Source organism: Sinohyriopsis cumingii, chromosome 6, assembly GCF_028554795.1.
Source record: "Sinohyriopsis cumingii isolate HCF-2022 chromosome 6, ASM2855479v2, whole genome shotgun sequence".
NCBI classification, from domain to species: Eukaryota; Metazoa; Mollusca; class Bivalvia; order Unionida; family Unionidae; genus Sinohyriopsis; species Sinohyriopsis cumingii.
Window position 1 is genome coordinate 136545713 of NC_142966.1, and position 20922 is coordinate 136566634.

At 34.6% G+C, this 20922-nt stretch overlaps 1 protein-coding gene across 3 annotated transcripts in view; it reads left to right on the top strand.

Moving 5' to 3' along the window:
* Positions 1-20922, top strand: part of LOC149798071 (uncharacterized) — a 72336-nt gene that overhangs the window by 43249 nt on the left and 8165 nt on the right. For all 3 annotated transcript variants that reach the window (XM_089963151.1, XM_089963153.1, XM_089963152.1), the window contains exons 9-15: positions 9-119; positions 3195-3345; positions 7917-8039; positions 11985-12034; positions 14148-14316; positions 15667-15971; positions 19909-20054. In XM_089963151.1, the coding sequence (XP_089819277.1) occupies positions 9-119; positions 3195-3345; positions 7917-8039; positions 11985-12034; positions 14148-14316; positions 15667-15971; positions 19909-20054 (1055 nt within the window). The remainder of the gene's footprint in view (positions 1-8; positions 120-3194; positions 3346-7916; positions 8040-11984; positions 12035-14147; positions 14317-15666; positions 15972-19908; positions 20055-20922) is intronic.

The window sequence follows — 20922 nt, forward strand, 5'->3', positions numbered from 1 at the left end:
TTTGTAAGATAAGTGCTCAGCTCAAGAACACACCTGTCTGGATTATACCTGTGTTCCGCAGCAGAAAATTTGCAATGGCATCAATGATTGTGAAGCTGGCACAGATGAAATGAGTTGTGGTAAGTTATTAGCTTTTTTAATTCTTCTTTTCTCCATTACATACATTACCCAATCACATTACAATGTGGAATACATTCTTCATTAGATTCATTACCCAGTCACATTAACATTAGGAATGCATTCTTCACTAGATACAATACCCAGTCACATTAACATTAGGAATACAACCCTATTAGATACATTTCCCAGTCACATTAACATTAGAAAAACATTGTCCATTATATACATTACCCAGTCAAATTAACAGTAGGAATACATTCTTCATTAGATACAATACCCAGTCACATTAACATTTGGAATGCATTTTCCATTAGGTACATCCCCCAGTCATGTTAACATTAGGAATACATTCTCCATTAGATACATTACCCGGTCACATTAACATTTGGAATGCATTCTCCATTAGATACATTACCCAGTCACATTAACATTTGGAACACAGTTCCATTTAGATACATTAATCAATCACAACATGTTTAGAAATACATTTTCCATTAGATACATTACCCAGTCACATTAACATTTAGAATACATTCTCCATTAGATACATTACCCAGTCACATTAACATTTAGAATACATTCTCCATTAGATACATTATCCAGTCACATTAACATTTAGAATACATTCTCCATTAGATACATTATCCAGTCACATTAACATTTAGAATACATTCTCCATTAGATACATTACCCAGTCACATTAACATTTGGAGTACATTCTCCATTAGATACATTACCCAGTTACATTAACATTTGGAATACATTCTCCATTAGATATATTACCCAGTCACATTAACATTTGGAACACAGTTCCATTTAGATACATCAATCAATCACAAAATGTTTAGAAATACATTTTCCATTAGATACATTGCCCTGTGACATTAACAGTAGGATTACATTCTTCATTAGATACAATACCCAGTCACATTAACATTAGGAATACATTCTCCATTAGATACATTACCCAGTCACATTAACATTTGGAATACATTCTCCATTAGATACATTACCCAGTCACATTAACATTTGGAATACATTCTCCATTAGATACATTATCCAGTCACATTAACATTTGGAGTACATTCTCCATTAGATACATCACCCAGTCACATTAACATTTGGAATACATTCTCCTTTAGATACATTACCCAGTCACATTAACATTTGGAATACATTCTCCATTAGATATATTACCCAGTCACATTAACATTTGGAACACAGTTCCATTTAGATACATCAATCAATCACAAAATGTTTAGAAATACATTTTCCATTAGATACATTGCCCTGTGACATTAACAGTAGGATTACATTCTTCATTAGATACAATACCCAGTCACATTAACATTAGGAATACATTCTCCATTAGATACATTACCCAGTCACATTAACATTTGGAATACATTCTCCATTAGATACATTACCCAGTCACATTAACATTTGGAATACATTCTCCATTAGATACATTACCCAGTCATATTAACATTTGGAATACATTCTCCATTATATACATTACCCAGTCACATTAACATTTGGAATACATTCTCCATTAGATACATTACCCAGTCACATTAACATTTGGAATACATTCTCCATTAGATACATTACCCAGTCACATTAACATTTGGAATACATTCTCCATTAGATACATTACCCAGTCACATTAACATTTGGAATACATTCTTCATTAGATACATTACCCAGTCATATTAACATTTGGAATACATTCTCCATTATATACATTACCCAGTCACATTAACATTTGGAATACATTCTCCATTAGATACATTACCCAGTCACATTAACATTTGGAATACATTCTCCATTAGATACATTACCCAGTCACATTAACATTTGGAATACATTCTCCATTAGATACATTACCCAGTCACATTAACATTTGGAATACATTCTTCATTAGATACATTACCCAGTCACATTAACATTAGGAATACATTCTCCATTAGATACATTACCCAGTCACATTAACATTTGGAATACATTCTTCATTAGATACATTACCCAGTCACATTAACATTAGGAATGCATTCTGTTAGATAAATTAATCAATCACAATAACTTTGGGAATATTCCCTTCTCCCTATCAATCTAGTCCTGCAGAGGAGAGAGCTGAATTATGTTGGGCCACTGCCTAAACAGTAACAATATTCTATTGATGGCATCACAGCCCAAGACATGACTTTGCAACTTTTGGTGGATTTACCTGCACAATTTTGGAATACAAGGCACTAGCCAGGTGTGGAATCCCACATGGATTGCTCTTGCATGTGTATAAATGCATGTGTAAATACATTATCTTTTCTTGTGTATGGTGTATGTTGAAGTCCTTCCTTTGAGTAGAGCAATCACCATGTCCCACATGCTGACATGGTGAGAGGTTGGATGCTTCAGCATTTCCTCCACCTTGTATTTATTCTCCTAACATTAATGTGATGGAGAAAGGAAATTTTGTAGTAAATTACATTTCTCAATACATATTCACTTGATCATATTATTATCAATCACTCCCACCCTTCAACCGCTCCAGTGGCCTACCGGTTAGAGTGTCAGCCTTGGATGCGGGAGGTCATGGGTTCAATCCCTGGCCGAGTCATACCAAAGACTTACGAAAATGGTACTAAACAGGTGCCTCGCTAGGTGCTCAGCAATAAGAGGTCAGTGTTAGGACTGGTCGGCCTGGTGTCAGGATAATGTGACTGGGTGGGACATCATGCTACATGTCTGCGGCATGATGTCCTAGTGCTAGACATCACTATGAACTGCCACACTGCAGACATTGTAGTGATATGACTGAAAAATTGTTAAAGCTACATTAAAAATCTAAATCACACACACACACACACACCCTCCCACCCTTCCCCCAAATGTGAGCAACCTGATGTGTTTGGATAATTGATGTTTACTAATAATGTCTTGCTAAAGTAGCTAAATTTTGACAAGCTGGATTATAAAATTTAGTTTCTGAGAAAGTTGATTTTTTTAATGCAGTAATGAGAAATTCTGTAGATATTATTACTTAGTTGTGACATGGAGGTACTCTTGTTTTGCAGTAGAACTGCGGGGAACAAAAAATGATCTTGAGCAAGAGAGTGGAGTACTGATGATTCAAACTCGGGGTGAAGACAATAAGTACCCTGTGTGTGCTGCATCTTTCTGGACCCAGCAAGCTAATGACTTGGTGTGTAAACACCTTGGACAACAGTAAGTATCAAGCCATATAGATTTTTCAACTGCTTCAGCAGCTAGAGAGACTGAGATGTCATTTTGTTTGGCTGTCACTGCTGAATTATAAGTCAAGATATTGCTATCCGAGATTTTAAAGTTTTGACAGTCATATATCACACATTATAGGACTGTTATATATCACACATTATAGGACTGTTATATATCACACATTATAGGACCATTCCTGGGCAAATCTTTATTCAGCTTAAATCTTGTGGTCTTTCCTTTCATAGGCAAGACATAGATTATGCATCATTTTCCTGATGGTGATGGTGATGAGGCAGTGGTTTTTTTATGGCAATGGCAGTAAATCAGTGGTTTTCTGACATTGATAGTGATAAGGCGTTAGTTTTCTGATGGCAGTGGTGATAAAGCAGTGGTTTTCTGACAGTGATTGTGATAAAGCAGTTTTTTTTCTTTCAGTGATTGTGATAAGGCAGTAGTTTTCTGATAGCATTGGTGATAAGGCAGTGGTTTTCTGATGGCAATGGCGATAAATCAGTGGTTTTCTGACATTGATGATGATAAGGCAGTAGTTTTCTGATAGCATTGGTGATAAGGCAGTGGTTTTCTGATGCAATGGCAATAAATCAGTGGTTTTCTGACATTGATGATGATAAGGCAGTAGTTTTCTGATGGCACTGGTGATAAAGCAGTGGTTTTCTGATGGCAATGGCAATAAATCATTGTTTTTTTTCAGTGATGGTGATAAAGCAGTTGGTTTCTTTTGACAGTGATGGTGATAAGGCAGTAGTTTTCTGACAGTGATGGTGATAAGGCAGTGGTTTTCTGACAGTGATGGTGATAAGGCAGTATTTTTCTGACAGTGATGGTGATAAGGCAGTGGTTTTCTGACAGTGATGGTGATAAAGCAGTGGTTTTCTTTTACAGTGATGGTTACAAGGCAGTGGTTTTCTGACAGTGATGGTGATAAAGCAGTGGTTTTCTTTTACAGTGATGGTGATAAGGCAGTGGTTTTCTGACAGTGATGGTGATAAAGCAGTGGTTTTCTTTTACAGTGATGGTTATAAGGAAGTGGTTTTCTTTTACAGTGATGGTGATAAAGCAGTGGTTTTCTTTTACAGTGATGGTGATAAGGCAGTGGTTTTCTGACAGTGATGGTGATAAAGCAGTGGTTTTCTTTTACAGTGATGGTGATAAGGCAGTGGTTTTCTGACAGTGATGGTGATAAGTTAGTGGTATCAAGAACATGTTAAACATGTGTGTTAAAGTTTGTAAATGTCTTAAATCTCCTTCATCGTCAGTTTCTGTATTCAATGTTGGTAAAAACTCCAGATATAATGAAGTCCTGAAGAACCTAAAATCATTTTCTTATATCCAGATTGTATTATATACTAGGTAAAATATATAAAACACTAGAAGATACCTTGCAGATTGGTTTTAATATTTGATATTTCACTACTTCTGATTTTGTTATTTATATGACAAAAGCTGGTACCCTGATATGCTTCGTTTGTCTGCCTCAGCTCTGTAAAGAGACAGCTATGTCACTAAAATACTGCTCACAGATGAGACACCAGATTCTGCTCAATGCTTGACTTCCTCTCTTTCAGTGAACAGACTGCTATGTCACTATCATAATGCTCACAGATGAGACACCACATTCTGCTCAATACTTGACATCCTCTCTTTCAGTAAACAGACTGCTATGTCACTAAAATACTGCTCACAGATGAGACACCACATTCTGCTCAATGCTTGACTTCCTTTCTTTCAGTGCACAGACTGCTATGTCACTATCATAATGCTCACAGATGAGGCACCACATTCTGCTCAGTGCTTAGAATCCTCTCTCATCTCAGGAAATATACTGCTCTGTAACTAACATGCTGCTCACAGATGAGACACCACATTCTACTCAATGCTTGATATCCTCTCTTTCAGTCAACAGACTACTATTTAACTTTCATACTACTCACAGATGAGGCACCACATTCTGCTCAGTGCGTAGAATCCTCCCTCATCTCAGGAAATATACTGCTATGTAACTAACATGCTGCTCACAGATGAGACACCACATTCTGCACAATGCTTGACTTTTCTGTCTCATCAAAAGAAATAAGATACTGCTCACAGATGAGACATGACAGTCTATTAACACATTAACCCCTGGAGCTTTTAGTCATTTTTGCCTGAAAATCGAGTAGGAAACACATTTTGAAAGCTATTTCTGATTAGACTCGAAAACACCAAATCCCCAGTCATCTTTCAATAACATACCACCTAGTTGTGTTAGAAACATCATTTTTCTTGGCTGTTTGACTCGCGCATGAGCAGAAGGGTAAAAGTTTGACATCTTGTTTGTTTCTTTTTTTTTTGCTAAATGGAGCCATCATTTTTGTATGGAGACCACTCTTTATTCCAAATGCCCATCTTATCCTACTTTTTGCAAAGGCTCATCTGTCTGTAGTTCATACTGGTTTGCCTTAGATCTGAGACCAAAAAGTCTAAAATCTGGACACAAAATCGGATTCTGACCACGGGCCTATTTTGGATAGAAAAAAGATCTATTCCAAAAATTGAGGTTTTTCACTCTGTAGTTTGTAGTGCAACTAGAAATTCCTGATTATTTGGTATCATTGTAGAGCTACATCTGTCTACCTTTCTATAATACCACCTACTTTAGTGTATCATGCATGACCATGATGCTACAGAGCTCGGCAGTAGGCTACTACCTCCTGCCCCATAAAGTCGTCGCTAGGGGTTAATGTGTTAAATGCTTGACTTTACTATGGACAAGCCACCATATTTAAATGCTCATGTTTGCAGTAATGGACAATTAACATGTAATACATGATGTAATGAAGAGTTTATAATTGGCCATGAAGAAATAGCGATATCAGTTCATTATTTCTTCTAAGAATTCTCAATTATTGTATGCTCATTTTTTTTCTCCTTTCACTTTACATTGTCAGAATCATGCAATATTACCCAATACTGAACTCACATGCATATACACGTATTGCATTCACGTGCATAAAAGAACTACTTTCTATTGTAAACAAACAATGGATGCAGACACCAGCACTTTTGATTTGTAAACAAATCATGTACACTTGCGTAGTAGGCGCTTTACGTTGTGGTTGTTTAAATTTGTTTCTGAATGAACTAAAGCAGATGTTTCATGGACTGCCACATACCAGCTGCTTTGGCACATTCTGCGTTAACTTTGTTGATACAATATTTTAGAATTAGGCTAGCTACACAACAGATGCAAGAAAGGGTCCTTACAAATATCATACAAGTGACAAGTCATATACTGTCTTCTTTAGCTGGTGATAAGAATGGCAAAAAAATATACTTACAGTTTTACATCCTGAATTTCCTTAAAATTTACTCTCATAGTTCTGCAAATCCAAATTACATGAGCCATGTCATAGGTTCTCAATCTTGATTACACATTTCAAAATTGTACTGCAATTTCGAATATAAGTGCAATTACATCCTCCTTCCTGCACTCAAAATGAAATAAGCATTAAATTCCATTGCATCTTTTTGATAATTGCAATTGAAAGACTTCATATTTTTCCCAGATTATGATACCAAACATTCAATGACAGAAACAGAAATACGTTTGCAGATGTCAGCCTGCTTCTCTCCCTTGCTTTTTCAATCTGATGTATTTCATGTGGAATTGTCAATATAAGTCTAGTTCATAATCATGATATTTCGTAGAATTAAAAAAAATACCAAAATCTCTTCATTCCAGATCAAATGGAAAGGTTGTTGCAATGTATATTCATTCACAATATGACTCCAAATTTCAATTGCAACTAGACATGCCATTTTCTTTCGAAGGTTATGTCGAGCACGGACTAAGTTCACATTTATCTGGGCAGAGTTATGTGCACAGTAATAATGTTGTTGTTGAGTAATGATGAATCTGTGCTTGTGTGTTTAGTTTGGAATGTGGCATACATTCAGTTACTTTATTTCTTATTGTGTATTTTGTTAATATAATTAAGCATTTGGTAGAATTAAAAAATTAGCATATAATAAAAAGGTTACAGCATTTGTATGGGAAAATATGAACTCGTTTTGTCAGATGGATACAAAAAAACTCATTCATATTTTCCCATACAAATGCAGTTACCTATAATTATGAGCTATTAGGATGTTTGAAAATGCAGTGCACCAGTCAGATGCCTCTAAGCAAACAAATACTCTCTGTCATCAAAAATGTTTACATAACATTTTTTTTATATGAGTCGTTGTGTAGAAGAAACATATAGATTGCTCTTGTAGTTTGATGAATAGTGTCATACAGTTGTGCTAATTTCATACAGTGTCATAAAAATTGTGCTAATTTCATTGCCATAACAATTGTGATAATTTCTTAGTGTCATACATATTGTGCTAATTTCATACAGTATTATAAAAATTGTGCTAATTTTATACAGTGTCATAAAAGATTGTTAGCAATTTTAGTCATGTAATGGCTCATGCTGTACCAAAAATCCAGTTTAATAATTAATGAGAAATGGACATGCATGAATAATCCCTGGGTTGTAATTATCTTTTTTCAGGAAAGGACTAATGCATACCAATGTGAGTTTACTTCAGTCAGGGTTGGTGGCAGTGACCCATTTCTATCACCTCAACACATCAGGAAATATGCAGGACTCAGTGTTGAAATACATGGAGAAAAGGTAATTTGTTTACGATTATGACAGATTTATACACAATTTTTTTTACAGTGGTCCCCTTCTGATAAAAACAAAAGCAGCAGGAAAGGGGCAATATAATTGTCATAGCCATTCTAAAGGGGGACCCTGCCAATGTGAGTAATAATTACTTATAAAGTTATAAAGATGCAACTAATTTTGAAATATTATTTAATTTTTTTATTTCAAAATCACATGCATATTATGGAATTGGATTTATTAAAAGTTCTGATAGTTTCAATAATAGTTTTTTTTAATAATTATCATTCTGTTCTAACAAATGCCCTTATAATGATACCATTTCACATTGAGGTGTTTTTCAAAATTTTCATACCTTACAGTGATCATGCAGAGTGCCAAATATTTCTTAAGAATCCTAAGGCATGACAAATTTATCCAAAGTTATCTCTTTCGAATTGGCAATTATAGCCTAAAGTTTAGTATTATTTGTAAAATGGCCAATTTTTCATAAATTCTTTGGAAAACCAACCATGCTATTTGCAATATAAGGCCTTAACACACATTAAGTAACCTTGTCATTCAGACTGAAGCACAAACATACCTGGCTATACCATTTTTGTTTACTCATCTGTGCCATTTTCGCTCTGTTGCAGGAGATTATGTTTATCTTGGACAATGTTGTTTATTCAAGTCATTCTGAATTTGGATTTGTTAGTGATTATACCAATATTAAACTAACTTGCAGCTGTTACATTACATGTTCTGTGTTTACAAAGGAAGTCAGCTTGAAATTTGTTTGACTGGTCATGGTCTGGTACCCTGTCCAGCACAGTTCATAATCCATGCAAGTTAAACCAAGAAGGCTACTTTGAGGCAACCAGACAATGTCACACTGATTTGGGCTAAATAATAGTGTGCTTCTTAGCTGTTACTTTTTTCAGTGTTGATAATTGTTGATAGGCTTAATAGCCAGTAATTATAGATAGGCTTAATTGCATGTAATTATCAAAAGTCTTATTGGTCAGTGATTATTGATAGACTTATTGGCCAGTAATTATTGGTTAAGGCTTATTGGCCAGTAATTATCAATCTGACAAAACCTCAGAAAAGTTAGGAACATAAGCAGAATTATACCGTTAATAGGTTGGCCAGTAATTATCAATAGGCTTTAAATGGCCAGTAATTATTGATAGACTTAATGGCCAGTAATTATTGATAGGCTTAATTGCCAGTAATTATTAATAGGCTTAATGGCCAGTAATTATTGATAGGCTTAATGGCCAGTAATTATCAGTGACAAAACCTCAAAAAACTTAGGAACATAATCAGAATAATACAGTTTGCACTCCCTTATAAGTCAAGTCAAACTCCAAAACTGTGAAGACCCATATCCACTGTTGCATAATTCATTGGCAGATCTTGGTCTGTGGACATTGTTAGGAGTAGTCAGTGAAACAAACAACATGTAATGTCCAATTAGGGACTATGTTTGTTGTATGCATTTAGACTTGTAAGTGAGTATGCATGATAGCTTGCTTAATTTTATGGATTAAAGTTAGGTACTTTATTGAAAATCAGTTTAGAAGTGGAGAAACTTGTATGATATTTTTGTCTATCAATCCCAATATTTGTCTGCTCCGGATTCCTAAATTTGCACTAATATGTTGGTTGTTGTCATGTTAAAAGTGTGGTGAGCTTTACATTTTTACATAAAATTGTTGATATATTTGGATTTTGGCTATAAATAGCAAGTGGCCAATCATTGGGGGATGGGCGGGGATTTCAAGATGGGGACCACTGTATAGTAAAAGTAAATGAAAAGAGAAGTGCTATTAATGTTTTATATTTCAGTCAAGTGTTTTTTGTTTTATGATGTAATAAACTTCATGGTATAAAGTGAACATTTATGAGGAAAGAAAGTAGATGATTAGCTTGTTTTCTTTTAATTGTGCTGGTCATTTATGGGATGGCCTATCGTCTGTTATCCTTTGTACATCTGTCCATCTGGGATGGTCCATTGTCCATTTTCCATTGCAATCTGTCCATCATAATTTGTCCATTAGCACAATTTTTTTTTATTGCTGCTCTTAAACTACGTGGAGGATTACCATTAAACTTTACACACTCATTTGTCACATGGAGGATTACCATTAAACTTTACACACTCATTTGTCACATGGAGGATTACCATTCAACTTTACACACTCATTTGTCACATGGAGGATTACCATTAAACTTTACACACTCATTTGTCACATAGTCTAGTTGATCTTAATGAAAATGTTTCTGCACCTGCATCCAGTATGGATGCTAAGACAGCCATCTTGAAACTCTTGTTATCGCTGCTCCTGTTTGGATGGTCTTATCAACACTGATGTACACAGGATGTGCTTTCTGAAAAACAAAGAATTTAAAGTTCTCATTTTGAATGTTGCTAGTAAAATGTATTTGTGTGAAAAGATAGATAGATAGCCACTTTATATAAAATTGCTGGATACATGTTTACTTCACTGCTTTGTTTCAAAATTATTACCTCAATTTTTTCATCTATGATCTTTTTACAATAAATACATCTTCCATTTCTTTGCATAATTTTGATATCCTTGATACCGCTGTTTACAAACTTTAATATGAGCTTTTTTTCCATTTTATTATTGGGGATAGAGACATTTCTATTAGTTAGGTCTGAATAAGTACTTTTTTTTCATTTTGTTGTTGCGGATAAAAACATTTCTATTAGTAGGTCTGAATAAGTGATTTGAAACTAAATTGATGAGTCTGACCTGATTTAGCTGTACCAAATTTGTAAGGTATATTATGATAGAAAATAATGCTTTCATGGTATTTAATATCTTTTCATTTAAACTTCATAGTATTTGTTATGTGCCCACCATAAGGCAAAGTGTATAATGGTATGATGTCACTTTGTCCATCGATCTGCTACCATGCTCATTTTTGCACATTAATTTCAATTGTACACTGAGTTGATCAAAGGCCATAATTCAAGTTGTCCCCCATCTACACTCACCATCCCAAACTCTGTGGAAGGCCTGCACCTGGGGTAAGGAGGAATCTTATTGATTTTGGTGTCAAAAGGTCAAAGATCAAGGTCACTATTTGAAAGAAGGGAAAATGTTTCTGCACACTAACATTAGTTCTATAGATCATTCCTGGACTAAACTTCATGGATAGCTTGCTCTTAGTGTAAGGAAAAGTCTTATCTATTTAATGGTCAAAGGTCAAGATCATACATCTGAATGAAGAAAATGTTTTCTGCAAAATCTTTTAAAGACCTTCACCAAAGCAAGTGCATGGCTTGCATTTAGGATAAGGAAGAGCCCTGTGACTTTGGAGACAAAAAATAAATCATGGTCAAGGTCACTGTGATTAAAAGAAGGCAGATGGTTTCTGCAACAAAATTTCAGATATTGACTCTATAATTGACCTTCACCAGAGCATGTACATGTCTTACACATTTGGTAAAAATAAAACCTCTTGATTTGGGGGTAATGCTGTAAAAAGCTAAGATCACTGTGATTGAATGAAGAAATGTTCTTTTGGCATAATAACCTTAGTACCTTGCAAATTGTTTGGAGTAATTTCACTTAAGGTATGGAAGAAGCCTATTGATTTGGGGCGGGGAAGGTCAAAATTTAAGGTCAAGGCCATTGTAGCTAGAGAACTGTTGAAGATTGGGGTGGCATATAATGTGTTATTGGCTGTATTCTTGTTTCTAGCAATTCAGCTATGGAACTGGTAGATTTAAAATCAGGATGCTTATAATATTTGCAGCTGCATTTTCTTTTTCTTTTCTATCTTCATCTATTAGAAATAATTTTTCATTAAAAAGAATTATGATTTTTTAGCAGTTATTTAGTGCAGGGGAAAATGTAATCTATAATTTTTCCAGATTGTGCATGTTTGTTAATGTTTTCTGTATATGACAAGTTGTGCTTTGCTCTGTCCCAGGTCAGCATGTGATTCCAGACTGGTTATCAGCCTCACCTGCATGCCTAAAGGTAGTTATCTCGTTTGTTTGCATTATAATAGTTGTTATCTCTGTTCATCAGGAACAGATAGCAACCGTTAGTGTTGATATTAAAGGTCCACATTATTTTGCATGATATCTAATTTCTTGCACGTTTTCTGTCAACACTTTCCAACAAACATTGACACGTAATTCTATGTGGTGTCACATGTGTTCTGAGTGATTTAAACTTTCTGATTTTCTCTGCTATTGTATTTAATTAATGCCAGGATATTTTATTTCCTAGTAAAATAGAAACACACACAGAAACTTGAGCAATTTGTAAATATCAGTGTTAGGAATACCAGTATTGCAGAATTATTTTCAAAAACTACCTCTTCCACCAAAAAAGTATTATCTCTCAAGACAGGTGTTCTCTCAGGACAGGTCATGACACTATAATTAATAAATCTTGTCCTTGAGATGTTAATATCCAATACAGGTGATTTCTCATATCAGTGGTCTTTATAGACAGGTTTTACTGTATGAGGTAGAATAATTAATGCAAGTTGTTATACATATTGATACCTACACAAATATACTCTCTATTAAAATGATCTACCTTAGTAGAAACATGGAATTGTATTTTTATATGATAAATGATGACTAATCAACAAGCAAGGAATATCTATTTAGTTACATGTACTGTATATACTTACATATAAGTCAGGTCTAACTGCAAACACAAATTTAGGGATTTATTTATCCTCATTGTGGTTTTTATAATATAAAAGTTGGAAAATAAGCACAGTTAAAGTTTAAACATTTGAATGCAAAGTATTTTTGTAAATTTGTTCCAATAATTCTCAATAAAAATTATTTTTTTTTCCTTCTGATCTATGACTATATTGATTATTTTTAACGTTAGTCAATTCAACTTTTTAAATTTCCAAGGGACCACTATTTCATAACTCATCTTAAATTCAATTTTTAAAATTTCCCAATGGCTACTATTCCATAACTTGTCATAAATTAAATTATTAAAATTTCCAAGGGGCCCCGAGTGGCCGAGTGGTCTAAAGCGCTCTTCGTTACGGATCACTGCCATCTCACCTCTGTCTGCGGCGGTTCGAGTCTAAGATTCAGCCAATGTGGGCATGTGAGAAAGCTTGCCAGTAGCTTCTCGTGGGTCGGTGGTTCTTTCCGGGGTTTTCCGGGTTCTTCCTCCACCATTAATACTGGCTGCCATGTATAGCCTATCGTGCTGAAAAATGGCGTTAAACCCCACAACAACAACAAAATTTCCAAAGGATGACTATTTCATAATGTGGCATAAATTCAATTATTTACTTTTCTAAAGGACCACCATTTCATAAATATCTACACTATAATCCCCAAGTAAGTGAGTTTTTCATTTGGAAATTTCTCACTTCCACATTACCTAACAGCAACAAGTAATACCTGTGCCAGGGGCAAGTAATACCTGTGCCAGGGGCAGTTAATACCTGTACTAGGGGCAGGTAATACCTATGCCAATGTTTATAAGAGTCGTACAGTTGTGGTTATTAATAAATGATGCAGCAAAAATGTATAATAACAATCAATATGGGGTTTTGGGGTATGAAGAATCAAAGACAAGCTTAGAAACTGCAACATCCATAATTGATCATTAAATACAGATATTCTATTTGTGTGCAAAGTTTTTATAGAAGTGCAGGCATGCTAGAGAGTCAGGTGTTTTTTGTGACATAAGGGTTTATTCACATGAAATTCTAAATGTAATTAATAGTTGAACCCTTGATCACTTGCTCTGTGAAATTGCAGATCTACTGGCATCCTAGCATTTCTTGTTAGTAGTCATCTTAGTGGTAGTGTTCATCATAGTTCTGAAAGATCAAAGGAGTCATGATGTATGAAACTAATTAGAAGTGGGACATCATAATTAATATTTTATACATGATGAAATTAATACTTAAATATCTCATTACAATTCTCATTGATGTGTCATAATCAAGAGATATTTGCATCAGACAGACCTTTTTTCCTTGGTATTACTTGAATATATTTTCTCACAGAATTTCTTCCATGAGATAACTTGAATATATTTGAATCTCGTATTTGTGCTCAGTCTGTTATATATTTTTTTTATCATTTAAAATTTTCAGAATGTGGGAGACGCAAAGTTGAGTTTTTAACCCCATTTATTGCTGGAGGAAGTATTGCTCCTAAAGGCAAATGGCCCTGGGTGGCATCCCTGTCTCAAATGGGGAAGGATATCTGTGGTGGCAGTCTGATTTCTAATCAATGGGTCCTCACTGCCGCACATTGTATATTGTAGGTATTTAAGTTACAAAATACTGAATGGAAATAGTTTTTGGATTGCATTAAGTAATTGACAAAGTTTTGTACTTTGGTTTTGTTCACACATTTCCTTTCTCATGGGGAAAAAAAAAGATCCTGTCATTAGATTTAGACATTTTATATCAAAGGAAATTGCATTTATTATAACATTTATAATTTTGATGATGACCATTGAAATTTGATGAAAACAAATTCAAATAGATTTTTAAAAAAAAAAAAAAAAAATAATGACTAAACAATATATTTTGTCAATGTGTTAAGTGCAGCAAAAACAAGCTCTGAACAAATCTTAGACTGGGTTTGTTCGACGTATCTTATATACTTGCATACAAGTCTGGTCCTACTGAAAACTGCATAGATCCATATCTGCCACAAAATAATATGCCAGCAGATCTGGGTCTGGGCAGTTTGTTAGCACTATTAAGTAGAATAAATAGCATTGACCTGCATCATCTGGTGCATTATGCAATGGTACATCAGGGTCTATGTTGTTTGCATTTGACATTGACCTGCATCATCTGGTGCATTATGCAGTGATAGATCAGGGTCTATGTTGTTTGCAGTTGCACATTACTTACAGGTAGGTATGTAGCTATGTTGAAAGGCATGCAGATAAGGTTTAATGCATTAACCCCTGGAGGTTTTTGTTGTTTTCACCTGAAATTCGAGTAGGAAACACATTTTGAAAGCTATTTCTGAATACATCCTAAGAAATCAACTTCCGGGTGATCTGTACAATAAAATCCAACAATGTTGAAAGAATTAGTCCTATTATCCTTTTTCTTTTTACACAAAACTATGCGATGAGATGTCAATAAATATTATATACTCTGATGTATATCTAAACATGTCAGGTCTGTATTGTATTACCCTTTAACTGTAAGGTCTTTTTTATTACCCTTACATGTCAGGTCTCCTTTTATTACTCTTATATCAGGTCTTTTTATATTACCCTTATATCAGCTCTTTATTTATTGTGACCCTTACATGTCAGGTCTTTCTTTATTATTCTTATGTCAAGTCTTTTTTGTATTACCCTTATATAAAGGTCAGTTTTTATTACCTTTATGTCAGGTCTTTTTTATTACCCTTATCTCAGGTCTTTTTCTTTACTCTTGCTTGTCAGGTCTTTTTTATTACCTTAATGACAGGTCTTTTATTACCCTTGCATGTCAGAACTTTCCTTTTCCGACTTATATGTTCAGTTATTGCTTAAATCAAACAATTTTGTGAATTTAATATAAACAAAGATACCAAATGAGATTTTTCTCTTAGCCTCTAAGAAAGCTGCCCATGAAACAATCTTTCTATCTTTTTATTTAGCCAAGACCAGTATGACTACAGCAAGGTCCCTTACAACTTTGAGGTTCTTCTCGGAACCAATGATCGCTCCAGAGTGCCACAGTCTACAGCCCAAAGAATTCAAGTCAAGAGGGTCTTCCTCCATCCTAACATGACAAAGACTATGACAGGCAGCACTGACTGGGATGCAGCTCTCCTTTATCTCAGCAAACCAGTTGAGTTTACAGATTATATCCAACCATTGTGTCTCCCAGATGCAGATAGTGTATACTCAGTCAAGTCTCTTTGTTACCTGGCAGGGTGGGGTTACATCAACCCAGCACAGTGTAAGTAATTAACCAACAGTTTATCATCAGTCATTCAGCTTCTGTTTATTTTGCTACCACTGAAGTAATGTGTATTGAATTGAAGTGATTTCCTCAAAAAATGTAAAAATCTAACCCATCATCTTGCAAATGCATTATCTAACATTTCAGTGGAAGTACATTTAGATGCAAGGGAGAGATCTAATTGTAGCCCTAAGATTGTTGAAGGCTAGAGCAGATATATCATAAAACTTGACTGAACATTTGCAGTACTAATCAGTATAACTATAGGCTAAAAGTCAGATCATTTCAGAGTGATTTAGAGTGGAGAAAAGTTTATAATGTATTGACCAGTTATAATGGCATGATATGAATCTCTCTAATTGCATATTGGACAGTATAACACTGGTTATCATGATGCCAATTATTGTAGTTATAATGGTATGATATGAATCTCTCTAATTACACACTGTACAGTATAACACTGGTTATCATGATGCCAATTATTGTAGTTATAATGGCATGATATGAATCTCTCTAATTAAATACTGTACAATATAACACTGGTTATCATGGTGCCAATTATTGTAGTTATAACGGTATGATATGAATCTCTCTAATTACACACTGTACAGTATGACACGGTTATCATGATGCTAATTATTCTAGTTATAATGGCATGATATGAATCTCTCTAATTACACACTGTACAGTATAACACTGATTATCATGATGCCAATTATTGTAGTTATAATGGCATGATATGAATCTCTCTAATTACACACTGTACAGTATAACACTGATTATCATGATGCCTATTATTTCAGGATATTCTCCTGATCAAACTCTTACCGTATTTCCTGAAAACTTAAATCTCCATGAGATTGAAAATCAGCCATTTGGATGCCAGGTTTTGAAGACGTTTAAATTTATTGCATGAAAAGATGATGATTATACAACACTCCCTCACTACATGGCCCCTTATTATTATGAGTATAGTCATGGATTGTTTTCGTTAGACAGTAGTGAAATTATATTTATAACTTATTTAATTATAAGGCAGTTGTTGTGAGGGAATACTAGGTATGTATTGTCATCAGTTGGTTACACTATAAGTTAGATAGTGTTTATTTTGAGGGAGTACTGCATATGTGTCATGTATTTCATTATAAGGCAGATTCACTATAAAGGAGGTATACTTTATTGGTATAGTTTATGGCTTCCATGGACATATTTATGTTGATGGAGTACAACATATTTCATTACAAGGCATGTTCACATTATGATCTGGTATACTCTGACTTTGACGGACAGAGACATTAAGGGAGTTGTGTGTGTGTCTGTGTGTGTGTGTGTGTGTGTGTGTGTGAGTGCATTTGTATTTGGTGTAACCAAGGATATTCATGAGATTACACACCAACATACTGAGGACACACCTCCAACTGAGGACATCCTTGCTTCTACTACCTATTTTAGAATAAAATAAAGTAAGACCATGATTTTTTGGAAGGTCCCCATTTACATGCTTGGTGCTTGTTCACAATTTTGGAATGCATATTTCTTCCCACGCTGGCAATACACATGCCTGAAACCATGTCCTTGGTTGCCCGGTGGAAAACTTGTAAAGAGATCTTTGCTATCAAATTACACATTGCAAAAATGTATTATCTCCCTTTAGATCCAAGCATCAAATACCAACTACTTAGCTAAACTATACTTAGCTAAACTATCACACAAATTTCAGAATTCCTTAAAATGGGGTGCTACAACCAAATGAGCATACTCCAAATTTATTACAGTTGTTGTTGTTTTTGTTGTTGTGGGGCTTAACGCCATTTTTCAGCACACAATAGGCTATATATGGTGGCCAGTATTAATGGTGGAGGAAGAACCCGGGAAAACCCGGGAACCACCGACCCACAAGAAGCCACTGGCAAGCTTTCTCACATACCCACGTTGGCTAAATCCGAGACAGAGGTGAGATGGCAGTGATCCATAACGGAGAGCGCTTTAGACCACTCGGCCACTTGGGGCCCCCAAATTTATTACAGTATGATCTCCAAAGCAGTGGATTAGTCTAAAGCATGTTATCTCATACTAAAGTCTGATTGCAGGACAATCAGCTAATCAATAAATTGATCAGTCAGTCAATAACAACAAGGTCAGATAATAATGTAATTGCCATTGTTTGATCCCACAACCTTCCACATCTGAGGCAGACACTCTAACTACTAGGTCACCTGAGCAGTCATATTGATTGTTTAGACTGGACTAGATGTGCAAATATGTCCTTGCTGGTCATAATGTACCAATGTCCATGGTCTCCATGATTTTGTCACATAGTGTGCATCCTTAGTTTATATTGGTAGTTCAGACTAGATGTGTAAATACATCTTTGTGCTCCATGGCATACCAGTGTTCATAGTCTCCGTGATTTTATTAGTAGTGTGAGTCCCTCATTTGTACTAATCATTCATAGTAGATGTGTAAATATGTTCTCTTTGTAATGATTTATGAATGTCCTCATTCTTCATGTTCTCTCAATAATTGTTTGTGTCCTTAGTTTGTATTGATATTTTTTTCTGTCCGTGTAAACTGCTCATCATTGTCCATTATGTCTGTAATCTCTTTTTTGCCAACAATTATGTGTATCCTTTTTATTGATATTTGATTATATATGTTTAAAGATATCTTCTTTGACTGTGATACACCATAATCAATAGTCTTCATGATTTTTGAAAATTATTGTCTTCGTACATTAAAGAATAGTACACACAATCAGTGTAAAAACGTTTGTTAAATTCTTAGGTCAAAGTTAACAAAAAAGTCTTTATACATATTAACTATTGTGAAACAATTAAATCAAATTCATTCATAATACCAACAAAGAAAATCAGTTTCAGATTTCTTGAATTATGTGATGGTTTAAGATTTAGTAGAATTCTGGTTCATGTCATATATAAATTGTTCTTGATATTATCAATTTATGCACGCTTACAATAGAACAGTACATGTTTTGATACATGGACATATTAACAATCTCATTACTGTACTTCCATCAAAACACATCTGTGAACAGTATTGAATCACCAGCCTGCCACATTGTTGTATGAAGTAACAATTAAAGACTGATGCCTTAATTAGAGATAGGATAATCATAATGTGATTGGCCTTTTATTCTGGAAACGATTAAAGATATTTCTGAGATGAAGAAAAAAAAAAGAACCACAATTACATCTAAGTGCACCAACCCACTTAGTATGAACAGTTCATATACAGCTTAATAATGTTTCTCTTCATTTTCATTTCACAATATAATGGGAGTTACAGCTGGCCATGATGTCACTTTGTCTACAGTTTCCATGTTGTGGTCAATAGTTATGTGTGTCTTTAGTTTGCATGGATTATACAGAATATTTGTGTAAACATGTGCATCCTCGCATGCATTGCTAAATTTCATATTCCTTAGAATTGATAATACAGTTCCCTCCTTGATACACCACCATTTGGTATTAATTTACTGCTTCGAACTGTGTTTCTTTTCACTTGAAGATCGCCAGAACAAATGTTCTCAGTATGCGGTTCCATACCCAAGTCCTCAGTATCCACCAAATACAAGAATGTGTGTGTGTGTGTGTGTGTGTGTGTGTGTGTGTACAATTCCTACTGACAGAATTGTAATTGGTGACTACTGTATTGTGTTTTGATTATGTGCCATATTAAAAAATTATTATTTATAAGGTGTTCTGACACCCTACATTATTTATTTGATTTGAGTTGTATTTAATTAAGAAAGTCGTTATGATCACTAATTTCTCAGAAATCTGCTCTTATAGCTCACTCTGTCAATTGGCAGAAAGTTTAGAAAGATATAAAGTTCCATGACTACTTAATTGTCATGTAACTTTCAGGCTTTGTACATATTTGCACACTTGCTTATAATCTTCTAATTTCATAGTGACAGTGAAGGAGATGCGGGATGCCAAAATGAGCCTGTGGGATGATGAAATATGTGAGAAAAATGTTGTTACTGGAGAAAAAGTTGTCAACATCGACACCACTCTATGTGCAGGCTACCAGTCTGGTGCAATATCTGGATGTCAGGTTGGTACCACTTAAAATGGTACCTCTTAAAATGCTACCACTTAAAATGGTAAAAAGGAAATATTTCATCAACTGCAGCACATAAGTTACTTGTATTTTACATACTTATTTATTTTGTTGTATGACTTCCCTTGATTTCCATTATAAATTTATTCTAAATAACTGCTTGATATAACATTGTTAATTTTATTATATGCATGGACCATATTTGTTATTATGTTGTGTGCCCATCCATCTGATGTCAGTTTTGTTTTGGGAACATCAAATCAAGTTCCCCACTATCTACATTTTCCAAACTTTGTGGATTGTAGTAGTGGTAAGAAATAAACCTATTGATTTGAATTAAATAAGACAAAGTTAAGTTGACTATCACTAAAAGAAGACAAATGGCTTCAACACAATAACATTAGTTCCACTTTACATATCTGGACCAGACTTTATGGATAGCTTGCACTCAGATGAAATAGAAGTATATTTATTTTGGAGTCATAGGTCAAAGTCACTGAGTGTAAGAAGAAAAATGGTTTCTGCAAAAATAGTTTGGTTCTTGATCATGTACCATTATCAAAATTTGTGGGTGATGTAACTTTAGGTAAGAAAAAAATCTATTGATTTTGAGGTCAGAGGTCAAGGTCACAATGACCTAAAGAAGAAACTGGAGGTGTTGTACTTACATTTAGAAAGGACCTATTGATTATTTGAGTACAAAGATCAGGGTCATTATGGCTCAAAGTGTGAAGGGTTTTGCACCATAACTTGTGTTGTAGAGTATGTTCCTTGACTAGACTTTATGGTATTAAGGAAACCTATAGATTACGCGGTCTAAAGGTCATAGGTCATTTTCATAGTAGTCTAACAAGAAAGTAAG